Source organism: Triturus cristatus, chromosome 9 (assembly GCF_964204655.1).
Source record: "Triturus cristatus chromosome 9, aTriCri1.1, whole genome shotgun sequence".
In the NCBI taxonomy this organism is placed as follows: Eukaryota; Metazoa; Chordata; class Amphibia; order Caudata; family Salamandridae; genus Triturus; species Triturus cristatus.
In genome coordinates, this window is record NC_140592.1 from 779575742 (window position 1) to 779591364 (window position 15623).

Genomic DNA, 15623 nt, shown 5'->3' on the forward strand with positions numbered 1-15623 from the left:
ACACACAATATAAAAATCATCTTTACCAAAAGATGTATATTTATATTCTCAGTTCAGGCAAGTTAACTGCCCATTCTATCCTATGGGACAGATAGCCTTGTAACAGTGGAAAACAAAATTGGCAGTATTTCACTATCAGAGCATGCCAGACACATCAGGGCATGTCCTACCTTTCACATAAATTGCACCCTGTCCACAGGGGTACCTTGGGCCTACTTTAGAGGTGATTTGCATGTAAGAAAAGGAAAGGGAAGGTTAGGGCCTGGCAAGTGGGTGCACTTGCCAAGTCGACATGGCAGTACTAGACTGCACACAGACACTGCAGTGGCAGGTCTGAGTTACCTTTGAAAGGCTGCTTGTGTGGGTGGCACAAGCAGTGCTGCAAGCCCACTAGCAGCATTTTGTTTACAGGCCCTGGGCACACACTGTGCACTGTAATAGGGACGTAATAGTAAACCAGATATGCCAATCATGGAATCACCAATCCATAACAACAATTTACAGAGGGAGCACTTGTACTTTGGCACTGAACAGCAGTGGCAAAGTTCCCAAAGCATCTAGACCAGCAAAACGAAGTCCAACACACAGCAAAACACAGGAGGCAAAAGTCAAAAAATTGCATGGGAAACCCACGCTAATGATGCCAGGTCTATCACTCCCCACTCTACCATGTCCTATGTTCTCACAAATCATGTAATTTCAGATGTCATCTACATGTTTTGAATGCTATGATTTCACAAGCTAAACGTTATGTCAATCAATCAAATGATTCTTTATTTCGGCCAATTAGGCCATAAAAGATACAGATATACAATAGCATCATAAAACAGACACTTGTAATAAAAACCATGGATAATATTAATAAAAGCAATATATAAAAAATATCAGATTACAGGGGAAAATTTGAATTCCTTGCCACAAAACTCAAACTTTGAGTAGTTTAGACCTAATCTGCCACATAGCCATTAAAAATTTAGCAACTGCAAACACTATGTGGGGGGCAGTGCTCGTTTTCAGTATTCTAAACGAGTGCAAATGACTCCTTATGCCAAGGTTTCTACACAGTGGTACTATCCAGTATTTCCTAGGTCTATTATAGGCTGAGCAAAAAAACAAAATATGAGTTTCTTCCTCATTGTGGATACAACAACCTGGGCAGATTTTATCAGCCCTTTTTGACCAATTATAAGTAAAGGTTTTAATAGGGAGAGTCCCTAGCCTCCACTAACTGGCTAAAATAGGGAAGATGATATCCATAAACCCTTCAAACTGATAAAAATCCTTGAATTCCAAGAATCGATCAGTCAGAATACCTTTGTTGGAGGCAGAGACCAGGGAAGCAAAGCATTTCTCCCTATATATACCCACAAGGCCGTTTGCGTGAGACCCTGTGGCAGCCTTGTTCAGGGGACTCCCATAATTCAGGGAGCCCCAGCCGGTAAAATTCTTTCTTTATAGAGGCCAGCCACAGGATTTTATTGCAAAGGTTCAATTTCATAACATGAAGGAGCTCTTGACTATAATATATGAGGTCAGCAGTAGACCAGAGCCTGTGCCAGAATCTTAATGGCATTAGTTCCAAGTCATCTCTTATGGAGGGTAGACCCATATCTAATCTGAGGGGGAGAAGGGGTGTGCCATGAGGGAGGGCCAAAAGGCGCCTTAGAAAATTATTTTCTACGTTGGCAATTCCTACACCCGCTTTATACGCCCAGAGTTCTCCTCCATAAGTTGTAGCTGCTTTCGCTTGGGTTTTGTACATCTCAACTGCAGGGCTAATAGGTTTGTAAGTAGAGGAATTTGCCACCTTCAAAATTCCCCCTGTCAGTTGGGACAGCTTTAGCCGGCTTCTAATAACCTGGGGTTCCCAAGATAAATTCTCATGAAGAGTTACCCCCAAATACTGGAAAGTTTTCACCCTCTCCAGTCTTTCTGAGCTCAAAATTGGATTAGGTCTGGTTTTAGGTGATGGATTAAATATCATAAACTTGGTCTTCCCTGTGTTAATTTCTAAGCCATATTGCCTACAGAAAAGACCAAATCCATCTAAAATCCGTTGTATCCCCATCGGGGATTTGGACAGCAGGAGGGTGTCGTCCGCAAACATAATAGCGGGTATCCTCCTGCTTGCCAGAGATGGGGCATCATTGTCTTTGACAATGCCGAGATGTTCTATGACTTTGTTAACATAGAGGCAAAACAGGGTTGGCGCGAGGACACAACCCTGTCTGATCCCTCTAAGGACCGGAAATTTTGATGTCCGTGCTCCCAACCTCCCATACCTGACCTGCGCTAAGTTGTTCTCGTGGAGCCTGATGATGGCATTCAATAGATGGATCGGAACACCCAATTCCTTTAAAGTCTCCCATAATTTCTTCCTGGGAACCAGGTCAAAGGCTGACCTCAGATCCACGAACACCATGTACAGCCTTCCCCTCTCGATACTCACAGTTTTCCAGTAAAGGAGAACGAGACGGAAGATCTGGTCCATGGTGGACGTGTTTTTCCTGAAGCCAGCCTGAAGGGGACTAAGGATTTTATTTTCCTCCATCCACTGAGTAAGGTGGTTCAGGAGGAGGCGTGAATACATTTTTTGGGGGACGTCTATGAGACTTATCGGCCTGTAGTTGGCTGGGAGAAGAGGGGAGCCGTTATGTAATATGCAAGGATATAACCAGGGAATAGAGAAGTAGTGAGTTATAGTTAATGTAGTGTGGCAAGTGAAGTGACCAGATTGTGTACAGTGGTGCGCGACTTAAAGTAAATTAAAGTTGTTGCGTAAATTATAAAGGTAAGTTATAAATATGACAGTAATTTGAAGGTGGTGTGTATATTTGAAATGTAAGTTATAACTAAAACTTTAGAATTTCTAATGTTTGTGTAGTTTAAGTTAGGTATGTATAGAATGAAGAAATAAAGTGCTTGTGGTATGTGTGGCTTTAGATACACATGTTGTGCAAACTCCTGCCATCTTGTGCTAGGCCCGGATTTGTGCTAGTTATTTTTCGTTAAAGAATTCTTCTAGAGTCATGAGGTAATATGACTCCACTTCTTGCTTGTAATACGCATGCTCATCAGCTCCATTGTTAGTTTGTTATTTCTGCTGTTGGGCTCAGACGTGTGTTCCCGTGCTCGATATCGACGAAATTGTGGTGTTCTTTTCAGCGTTCACCGTTGCGTTCCCCTTGTCTCATATCGCATCGATGGCTATAGTTTTGTCCGGGGTAGCCCTCTGGTCGACTTCAGCCCCTTGTGGGGCCATGCCATTTGGGGCTTTTATTACCCTTCTAGTTAGTGCGCTCTCACAATGGTTCTCCTGTGATGAAATGGGTGCCCTTTCAATACTACCCTCGGTGTCATGTGAAATACCCTTGGCCAGACTCCCCCAGGTCTGTACCTTTTGCCTCTTAACCGCACAATCAGGTATCCTGCCACGCTTACAGATCCTTCTAGTCAAATAAGACTCTTCAAGACTGCCAGGCCCATCGACTTGAGATGTTGCGAATGAGCGGCAAAGTCACCACAGTCCTCTTCGGCACCCAAGACCTTCAGGGGGTACATCAGCCAGTCATCAACCACCGATGAGGAGACTTTCTTGCTCTATGCCAGCTCTGGGTCCGACTTCGAGATCAAAGACCTCCTGCCTGCTCATGCTCCTCACTCCCTCCACACCGCTCGCACTCCGCGTTTCAACATGGACAGGCCTCTGGGCAAACACTGTCTTTGGGACATGGTTGGCACTGATGCCCACTTTAAATCCCATGCCCAGCTTTGGCTCAGTGCCAAAAAAGATCCTAAAGCCAACCCTTTTTGCAGTGCCCGCTCCCTGTTAGTGCCCATACGACCTTCAGATCCGAAACCGTTGGAGGTGAAACTCAAATTGGCCCGTAACATTCAGTGGCAACAAAAAAATCGACAGTCTGGCCCATCGAACCGGTCCTCCATAAACTGTAGTATGAACTTGATGCTTATCAGAGACATATTCTCATCTATCCTGAGACTGGCCGAATTCTTAGACAGCCTCTGGCATCAGGCACTCAGCATTCAAAGACCCCTTGGAGCTCCCACCACCACCCAAGCAGTGGAAGAAGTAAGACTTGGCCACCAGTCCTCCTCCTGAGCCTCTACTGCCTGTTCCCTCCACCACTTCACCCAGGCCACCAGAATCACCATCCCTACCTTCTTAACTTGACCTGGACTAAAATGGCGGGGGAACTATATGACATACCTCCACAAGGAGACCCATGGGATTCCTATGATGAGGATCCCCCAGTGGATACAGATCCTGAACTACCCTCTCAGGTCCACCCCTCCAGACTACTCTACCTCTTACCAAGAGGTCCTAGGCAGGGCTGCTTCATACCATAGGGTGGTCATGCACAAGGTACCCGTTGAAGAAGACCTCCTCTTCTAAGCTCTTTACTCTGCACACCGTTCCACGCAGTGCTTGCCCATGTTAAAGGGAATGCTCAAATCCGCTCCTGACATTGTTAAACCTTGATTAATCTCCCAGAGTCGATAAGAAGTATATGGCTTCAGTTCAGTGTACACCCGCTGGCTTGGTCTTACAACATGCCTTGGCGTACCACACTTAATAAGGCCAATCACTTCCCACTTATCACTGAGCTACACCGCCATTTTAGTGACATAACCCTGAATGTGTTCACTGATTTTTTTGTACACTACCCCCCACTCCATCATGGCCACCCGATTCGCTAGGGAAACCACATGATCTACGGGCGGGTCCTACTTCCTGTTTGGGATCCTGTGGAACATACCCTGGGTGCTACTTAATGAGGAGGGACACGACCGGCTTTCCACTATCCGGACCCGGTGAGATGGGTAGGCTTGACTGGCCCTGACACGAGCAGTAGAAAGTAAGTGTACCGCCTTCTACACCAGCAGGGATTTCCAACCCATTATGACTAAAACCTCTTTACCGCGCTGCAGGGTCCTATTGCCTGACTATTTTCTAACTATTTTCCTGTTTTTCTTATAGCGGCCCTGGGAGGAACAAACAGCAGTTTTGAATTGTGCGCTTTTACAGCGACCAGGAATTAATATCCGCTTTTGACCAGTACTCACTGCGGCGCATTAGTGTCCCATGACTCGGGTCTAATTTTACTATATTTTTACTCTATCTTTGCAATATCTTTATAATACAACTACAATGGGAGCGTCTACCCATTGTTAGCTACCTAACATGTCCGCAAACCCAGCCCAGTCCACCATCTATTAACGGGTCATTACTGGCTGGATAGAGGAAATTTAGATTACTCCCACATAGTGCCATGTAGCGCCTCAAATACATACTACTTAGCCAATATTCCACCATTTGGCTTTCTACCCCGTAGACAGAACGTCTGCACCGAGGCAGCAGGATACATATGCGCCCAACATTTGAGTTTACCACTCATCTCAATACCATCCCACTTTTGTCCTTTTCTTCCCAGCCTGAAACTTTATGGCTTCTCCCTTGATGTCGGATCCACCAGGTACTGTTGACACCCTATAACTCTAACCCTTAGGTGAGTAACAGTATCACCGATTCCATGGGTGCGTGAAGTAGTTCAAATGGATACTGATGCTACCAGTTTTTAACTTGGTTTTAATCACATACTAGTCACTATCTGCACTAGTATGTCACTTCTTCACAGTGTGTTCACGGTCACTACAGGGTCACATGTTGTTACTTACCTGTGGTAATGTTCTCCTTTATCTTCACTTTCTAGGTAGGAGCAGTGTCATACAGGTAGTACAACGTATGTGCTGTATTTAAACTGATACTAATCATTAGGTCATGTTTTGTAGATTGTAGTTTTTTACTAGGTCCTGAAGAATCGCAGTCAATGTACTAGAAGCGAGAAACATGTTGACCACACCATTTGCACTCTAGCCCTGGTCCATTCCGGGAAACCATAGTCCCCATGAGCACCGGCTATCCTTGATTTTACTTGTGGCAGAGGACTACCAGAATAAAAATTGCTTTCCGGTACCTTAGGCCACATTTTATCCTCACCCACACTATCTACTCTGTCCTGGCCCCTCACCCCCACTTCACCCATAGGCAGTTGGATAAGAGATCTCCGATAAAGAGCCCCCCTTAGAGGTGAGCCCGTTGGGCATTGCACCGCCTGCCCAACGTGGAGCATTGCCGATGATGAAGCATGACACTCGCAAGGGTGTGTGAGGCCATTATATCCAACAAATTGGATACCCAGGGGTTGTCCTCCATTGAGCACTAACCCTTTTTTCCTAGTGATCCTTTCCTCTTTCCTTTCCTAAGGAACAGCCCAGTCATCTCTTTTTGTTGCTTTCACCATCAGACCACCTCTACATTAGGGGCTAACTCTTCCCAATTCCCTATTAGTGCATACCGCCCGCATTGTTTATCCGTCAGAATAAGAAAGCAAGTGCATAGATGTTGTTGGCAGCTGCATTGGTGCGCAGTCCGCCAATCATTGGGGCATCGCCAACTCCATCGGACTGCTCTCCAGGTCAACCGGGCCCACTGAACCTAGACGGAGGAGCTCCTTCAAAACCTTCCAGAATAGCACCATAAGAGAGGGCATGAGCTAGTCTCGGAGGGCATGCTTATCTCAAACACCACCATTAGATGTGCCTTAGATTATGCTGGCACGGCTGCCCAGGGCATTAAAATGAGCATGCTCCTCCACAGACATGCCTGGCTCAGTGTCTCCGGCTTCTAGACAGATGTTCAACAACCTCCCTTCAAACCTGCACTTTGACAGGGAACATCTCTATGGACCACAGGTTGAAGAGATGTTGGAGAAGATAAAGAAAGACATGGAAACATCAAAGGTTATGGGTGCCTTACAAACCCTGCCTCGTGTGTCCTTTTGCAGCTCAGCTTATCATGGAGGCTCCAAAACCTGAAGCCTCTACATCCTTTCACCATCAGCCAGCTCAGCAAACCTCCACCAAAGGCTACTTCAGAGGTGGCTACTGTGGTAACAACCCCAAAGGTAGAGGCAAAGGTGGCTTCTTCAAAGGAGCACCCTCAGCTAAGCAATGACTTGCCACTCCTCCCCCCCACATCACAACACCTGTCGAGAGGTCAGCTTCAGAGGTTCTTTCCTACCTTGCCGCACTTCCCCTGAGACCACTGGGTATTAGACCATCATTCAACATGGCCACTGTTTTGGAGCTCACTTCCACACCTCCCAGCACACCACCCCGCAGACAAGTCCCCTCACGAGAACACCAGCGCTTGCTTTGGGAAGAGATTCAAGCGCTCCACCTGGGAGGGGCGATAGAGCCTGTGCCACAACACCTACAGGGCTCAGTCCAAAGAAAGTAGAGTCCCTCAGGCCCATTCTGGACCTCAGACCCCTCAATGAGTACATCCTGTCACAAAACTTCCACATGGTCACTCTCCGGGATGTAATTCCGGTGACACAGCAAGAAAATTTCATGACTGCACTTGATCTCAAATATGCCTAGTTCCACATCCAAATTCACCTAGCACATCTGACCTGGGATTTGTGGTAAATGGCAAACACTATCAGTTCAAAGTGCTGCCTTTCTTGGTCATCACTACACCTCAAGCTTCCAGAAAATGCCTTGCAGTAGTGTGAAGACAGGCATCCATGTATTCCCATACCTGGATGATTGGCTAATAAAAAGTGCAGCACAATAGCAGTGTCGTGTACGCACCTAAGCCACTATAAATCAGCTTCACGAACTGGGTTTTACCATCAGCGCTGTAAGGTCTCATTTCCAACCCCTTCAAATCGAACACTATTTAGGGGTCATCCTCAATGCAGAGGTTGGCAGGGCCTATCCCAATCCGGCATGGGTCCAGTCCTTTCATGTATTTCTCCCTCTTTTTCAGCCAGATCACCAGGTCACAGTCCAGACAGTCATACTCCTTCACGGCATGATGGCCTCCTACATCGCCTTAGTTCCACACGCAAGCTTATACATGCGCCTGCTGCAGGAATTCCTAACGCATCAGTGGTCTCAAGTGGAGGGTCATTGAGAAGATCTATTTTTGATCAGCCGCCACCACTCTCTGCAGTTTTGGAACTCCAACAATTTGTTGCCTGGTCAGCCTTTTCTAGACCTAGTTCATTAGATTACCATTATAATGAATGCATCTCTCAGTGGGTGGGGGGTGCATTTACAAAACCTGACTGTTCAGGATCAGTGGGCTCCCAGTCACAGGGACCTCCACGTCAACTCTCTGGAGATGTTAAATATCCATCTATCGCTCAAGACCTTCCTTCACCACAGAGTAGGCAAGGGTGGTCCTCATACGGTTTGACAACATGACAACCATGCATTACCTACAGAAGCAGGGAAGCACTCGTGCTCACCAGATTTCTTAGCTAGACCAGGCCATTTGGCCTTGGACTCTTCAACACAGGATCTACCTGCTGGCGGGGTACCTTACGAGGATGGACAACGACTTTCCCGACTTCCTCAGCAGGATGCAGTAATGAGTCCACGAGTGACAGCTGTACCTGAGTGTCCTGCTTTCGGAAGTCTGGCGATGGGGGTTTCCAGATGTTGACCTTTCTGATACAGCAGAAAATACAAAATGCCTAAACTTCACCTCCAGATTCCCACACCCCCAGTCCATGGGCAATGCACAAAGGATTAATTGGTCAGGGATATTTGGCTACACTTTTCTGCCTCTCCACTACTACCATTTTTGATTCTGAGGTTGCAGCAAACCTCCCTCAACCTCATCCTAGTGGCTTCCACCTGGGCCAAACAGCCCTGGTTAACCACTCTCCTCTAGCTGTCAGTGGGTCTGCAAGAGAAACTCCCCAACAGGCTGGAGCTTCTCACGCAGAACCATAGAGAAATTAGGCACCCCAACCCTGGAGTCTTAACTTTACGATCTGGCTCCTAAAGTCCTTGAGTTTGGTTACCTCAATCTACCTCCCAAATGCATTAATATACTTATAGAGGCACGCAGGCCTACTACTCATGCCTGTTATGCCGCCAAATGGGAAATGGTTTGTCTGCTACCGACTCTAAAACCACATTGACTCTTTAGTGGCTAACGCCCAAAACATTGTTTTTTACCTATTACACCTACAAACCTGTTGACTAGCCTTCACATCCATTCAACTACATTTGACTGCTGTGGCCGCTTCTCTCCAAAATAGGCAACACGTTTCCCTCTTTAGCATACCAGTCATTATAGTTTTTATATAGGGACTCAAGGGGACCATTCCATCGTGGGTCCCAAATGGCACCGGTGTGGAATCTCAACATAGTCTTCACAAGACAAATGGGTCTTCCCTCTGAGCCCCTCCATTTCTGTCCCCTTCAGTTTCTCTCTTGTGGCTATCACAGCACTAAGACATGTCAGTGAGCTCCAAGCTTTAACATTGGAAGAACCTTTCTTTCAGGTTCATAAGGCTAGGGTTGTCTTCCCACTTACCCTAAATGTCTTCCTAAGGTAGTTACTCCTTTCCACCCTAACCACTCTATAGAACTCCCGGTTTTCTTTCCTCAGCCTGACTCAATTGCAAAACGGGCTTTTCGCACCTTAAATGTTAAACAAGCCGTAATGTCCTAGGTGGGTAGGATGAAACCCTTTCGTGAGACTCAACACCTTTTTATTGCTTTTTTCTGAACCGCGTAAGGGGAAGACTTTATCAAAACCAAATGTATCTAAACATGTTACTAAAAGCTAAAAGGGTTTTGCATATTTCTCAGATAGTCCACTCTACTAGTAAGAAAGGGGCTTCTGTGGCATTCCTGAGAAACATCACCATAGCTGACATCTGTAAAGCAAATCAGACATACTTTGAAATTTTCAACCATGAAGATATAATGACCAGCCTTCAACACACTGTCTTCCAGTTAGAGAAAAGTGAATGAAGTGTAGCTAGCTTCTCTTGCACCTTGCTTCCTCCCCCGCCTCAATCAGCTTGCAGGATACAGCTAGAGGGTGAGTCAAACAGAATAGACTGTTGTGGAGTCAGGTACATGCTTCAGCTGTGAGTAACTGAAGACCTGCAAAACCAAAGCAAGGAAGGAGGAATAGACAAAACCCTGCTTAATGAGGCCCATTGCCCGAGGACCTGATGAAAAGGAGAAAAAAACAAAAGTGCTGGGAAGGCATACAAGTGTGTACTGTAGCGAAGCGGAGCAGGCCCAGGCCCATCAACCACTGCCGTCCAGAGGGAAATACAGTCTCTTGTACTCTTTTAGCTCATGCTCTCCATTCTACTCCCAGTGATAAGTGATATTCGTGATCCCATACTCTGCTTTCATCGCCCGGAAGTATTATTTCTCGACACCAGTACCAATGAGCCTTTCTACTTTCCAGTTTACCGTCTGCCACAGTTTTCATGCCGGTGTATGTTTACCCCAATGACATAACTTTTTGTGGGAGACGGGTAAGTGTCTTCTGAATATGTAAAAAACCCTTATTTTGCTCCTCTAGGTGCAAAGTGACAGTTCAGCAAACTTGAGTATTATATTGATGTATCCTCAATACACTAGAACCAGTTTTGAAAACTTTAAAATTCTGCCTTTTTTGGCAATATAATGTCGACAAGTATATTATTACATTGATAATCTTGAAAATAGTGGCAGAAGGATAACAACATGGTCAAACCTGGTTTAGTGAAAGAACATAGAAGGGTACAGAAAACCTGCTTTATGGTGTCATGGAAGCACTGAGGGATGCAAGCATGATCCGTGAGTAGGTTTAGCCTACGCATTAACTTTGACTGCAGCAATGTGTTAAAAAGTCACAAATATATGAATTTTGGAAACGTCCATGTAGAAAAAGTGACACAAATAGCCGAGGTGCATGCGACCAATAGATATGAGAATGTGTCATTCGGTTCAGGTGTGCAAAGTTATTACAAATTACTGTTGCAATTTTGAAAGTGTGCAATGCGTTTGTGGATGGTAATCAATTTCATATATAGAATCTGTTGAATGGTGTATTTGCAGATAATTATCAAGGTGAAATAATGTGCAGTATTTGATCAATATATCAGGAATGCTTTAAAGTTAAAGAGTCAATTACATTTTTTTAAAGTATTTATTTTTGTACATTGTTTCCAGTCTACAGTTTTGAAAAAAATTATATACTATAGCATGCGTGTAAAGACCGTTCACAGGCAATTGAGTGAGAAACTTCGACATTTAGAAGAAGAGAAATGCAAACGACAACAGTTGCCAAAAGCCCAAATAAAAATCCTCAGCTTCATCATAAAAAGTGTAAGTTTCAATAATTTTTTATGTTTCACTTTAATTATGCCAGAGTTCTGATCACATCAGAGTTTTGGATAAATCATTGCCCTGATCATACCATTGCTCTCTTTCTTACTTTAACTTCTGTGGAAGTGCCTTGTGAATTGGTTTAACAAATTTGCATCCACTCAATATCACAAAATGTTACTGTAAATAAAACAAGATTATACTTGTGGTCCAGCGAGTAGGCTGGCAACAGATAATCAAAGAGACCACTAGCAATTTGACTTTCTCCACTTGAGACATTGTATAATTCTTAGGCAAATAACTTCATGTCACTCTGCAATTTTTTTCTAACCCGAAGATTTTCATGTGCAACCATTTAGTCACAGGCAGTGGATGCCAGTGGGAACACCATTCTCACTGGTTAAACTACAATGTGCATTGTGCAAACTCACAAATTTCCATGTTTAAGAGCATTCACCATTGACATCAAATACCCAAAATGCCACTGCTAGCAGAATTGACATCATGTGCTCTTTGGCCCTGAATGATTTCACAGGAAGTTAAGTCATAGGTCATTTACCCCAATAACATTAAATGACATCACAGTATGTGACGTCTTCTGAACGTATAGCATCATAAAATCACAGCAAGTAACATCATGGAAGTGGATGGTAAACCTCTTAATAGGACCAATTAGAAACTCCAAGTCCTGTTGAAAGCGCTCCACTTTTGTTGCCAGTGTCAAACAATGTAAAACGCTGCCGGGAAATGAAAAGGTGTGAAGGCTTTGATCAAATGTCTCACAGTCAGTTCAAGCCCTTAAATGACATGTGCAACAGCTCAGTATATGAAAATACATATACTTTTGTGAGGCAAGTGGGCAACATTTTGACTTCTGGACCCCGGGGTTGCTTCGGGTAACCACTGGCAATTATAACATATATTTGATATAGCTCATCATACTACAATTCTGATGATGCTAAATGCTACACATAAGTTTTGGTAATACCAAATTTAATTTTACTCGATTTTCTGACCTCAGGATGATGGATGGCTGAGTCTCACTGCTGGGATTCAAACTTTTCAAAATTGTGTCCTGAAGATTATGCATGGTTAACTATTAAACATTCAACTAAATGAGCTATACTGCCAGCTAATTATTATCAATGTAAAACAGAGAAAGAGATGAAGTTCGATTTGTCTATGGCAAAACCCAGGTAACTTATTCTGAATTTGACAAGATAGGTTAAATTCAGAAAAATTATATTGAGACTGAGCTGTTCAACACTTTCTTTAAATAGGCAGTTGACTGCACTATTATCTAGAACAATGGATCCCAAACCTTTTACAACCACAACCCACTTTTTAGAACAGCAAACATTTGTGACACGCCTACCTTTAATGGACGTGAGGTGGGCAATTTATTAATGTGGCTAAAGCATCGTGTGGTAACGCATTATCATTTACAGACAACACATTTTCCATTGAAATGGCCACTAAATTTGCACAGACATACAGTTTTATCGGCAAAGCTATGTTGCACACAAATGATGATGTCTGGAAATCGTGTTCCTGTGAATATTTATCATTTGTGCATCACCAAATAAGTGTCTTGATTTGTTCTGATCCTTTTGAAATCTCCGTTTCCAGCACACTTCAGAATTACAAGCAAGTGCTTCATTTTGCTTTCCTAACTGCTGGATGCATCTCACTTTACAGTCAGAGAAAGAAAAGTAAACACCAAACCCCATCTTAAAAGAATAAAGCAGCCTGACATTTGACCTCTATCTTTAAATCACAGCAAATGTGACAAGTTAACCTCTTTTGTGCCCATGACGAGATGGTCTCGTCATGGAGCACAGTCGCGCTGTGCCCATGACGAGACTATCTCGTCATGACACCCACCCACTAGGGAAGTGCCAGGCAAAGGAGGGGAAAAGGCCTGGCACCCAAGGGGTTAACACATAATTTAATGGCATCTTTATTTATTGCTCTGACTTTCTGTGGCCCACCAAAAATCATGTCTCAATCAACAGAATGGGGACCCCTGCTCTAGAACAAAAACAAGCTTTGCATTTGTGAATGACTCTAAGAATTAGTATCATCGCATGACCCACCAATATACCTCTTCCTACTTAATTATCTGTAACAGGCCCCTTAAGCCTTGCCTGTAAATGGAGAGTTCTGGTGAAACATGATTTAATAAGTATTTTAATTCAACTCCAAGGAGCTATGATTAATTTCAGATGCAGAGCAAGTGTGAAAGTGAGATGGGTCACGGTTTTGTGAAGTGATGGGACTATCATGATCAAAGAAGAACTTTGAATATATGTCAGGTACTAGGGACTGCATTGGCATGAAAGTAAATACTGATAATTCCAATGACATTTGCTGCGTGCCTTACATTTTTCTGGACATTTCATAACTCATTCAGAACTACTCTCTAAGTTATCTTCATTTTTAATATCTGTTGAAATGTACATTCAAAATAAGTTGTTTTTCCAAATTATGTATTTGTGAAAGCCAGGTGCAGCCTTTAAAATGAGGAAAGTTTAATGATTTGTGCACCACTCTACATATTGCTGGCAGTCCCCATATATCCAAACACCATATCCTATCTAAAATCGTGTAGATCGTTTTCCAGATAGATTTGATGATTAAACTTTAGTCTCTTGGTTACCTTCCTGTCCTTGGCATGACCCACATGTACATAGTATGCATGCAGCAGATAGTTGGGCTCAACACCTAAACTCATCTAAGTCTGTTTGCACGATTACAAGCTTCCCTTTTTGTTAGAGAACTGTGCTAATATGCCCTTATTGCCCACCGTAGCAGGCTATACCGTCCATTAAAGGCCTGTTCCATTCGTCTCAGGACTTTATCAAGGGAGCGGGACTTTAATGCTGGTATAGCCCAGCTGTGGAGGGCTATAAAGCTACTAGAACATTCCATCAGTAGAGGGCAGAATGTCCCAACAAATAAAACGAAGGCCTCACGGAGCCCGAGGGGATTGAAATCCCATGAGGCTCTGTGAGGCCTTTGTTCATAGCAACAGCCGGAAGGAAAACAATAGAATGTTGGAGCTCTTGGCTTCTGTCAGCCATTAGCAGCCCGGAGCTAATGGCCGATTGTTTTCAATGGAGCTTCCAACATTCCACTGTTTCAATGAGGTTATGAGGACGTGTGAGGTCGATAAGCAGCACAGCTTCTCTTTTCCCGAGATTATACAAGACCTGGGTGGAAAATAATTTGCATTGCCCTAACACGTTGTCAGCAGCCACTACCCCTGAGGCAGTACAGTAGACTGACTGCCTGTGAGAGTGACAGACTCTTCCCCTCTCCTCCCCTAACCCCCCACAAAGGTGAGAAGGTCTCTAGCAGAAATGTAGCTGAATAAATATGTAACAAGGAAAACGGAATCGGCTTCCACGTGCTGTTTTGGAACTGAAGAAAGTTTAACTGAGAACAGGAGACACAAGCAAACATACCAAGTGTCCCAAACTGACGATGGGGGTCGCAGCTTCGACCTCTGGTGACCCCTAAATGATGTCTGTGACATTCACCAATTCCTCTCAAACCCATTCCAATCCTAGAAAAAATTGTAAATGTGTTACTGATAAGGGCAGGAGTAAAACATTTTAGAAAGGAACTAAGAGTTTCTCTATGGGGCCAATGCTTTCTAACCTGTGAAGAAAGAAACAACAAGAGAATTTGCATTTATTATGCAAGTTTTCTTGAGAGAAAATATACAACTACATTTGCTCATGTTAAAATGGAATTCACAAACGTTTGCTAGGAGTATGGTTTTGAGCCCTAATTGTGTGAACTCTTGTAAATTCCTGAAAGTCATTAATCTGTACCAATGCAAAGTCATAGATCTGCAGGTGCATTTTTGTGACTTTCTTTAAGAATATGACTATTTTTAATGCTCCCCATAATAGTTTTTTGCATTGACTCTCCAATATTATTATTATTTTTTAAACAGCCTTGTGTCACGTTTTATTAAATGGTTTCTTTGAGAATTGCTATTTAAAGTTTTCCTTGAAAATTGCACATTAGTTAAGCAAAACAGCATTTCGTTCTTTTTTTTTCCAAATTGCAAATATTGTTTGGGCAAATTTTATTTTGAAAACAATCCCCAATCTTTTTGTGATCATTATGCATGTATGTTCATATAATCACGAAGAATACAGCAAGCCACAAAATATTACATTTTACAAACATGACGTCATGTTTTCATATCAAAACCATTGTCGGTAATGCAAGCTAAGCTAATGCCTCACTGTATTTCTTTAGAATGTGTACCCTAATAGTTAAGACTTTTCATTAATGCACCATATATTCGAAACTGAACATTGTGTATGTATATAAATGCATGTATTGCCTTTGCAACAGCAATCCTGTTTCTCACATCCACATTTCACAAT

General features: G+C 43.5%; 1 protein-coding gene across 1 annotated transcript in view; it reads left to right on the forward strand.

The window, feature by feature from the left end:
• Window positions 1-15623, forward strand: part of LRRC9 (leucine rich repeat containing 9) — a 597819-nt gene that overhangs the window by 166111 nt on the left and 416085 nt on the right. The window contains exon 8 of the mRNA XM_085626156.1: window positions 11062-11217. Within this exon, the coding sequence (XP_085482282.1) occupies window positions 11062-11217 (156 nt within the window). The remainder of the gene's footprint in view (window positions 1-11061; window positions 11218-15623) is intronic.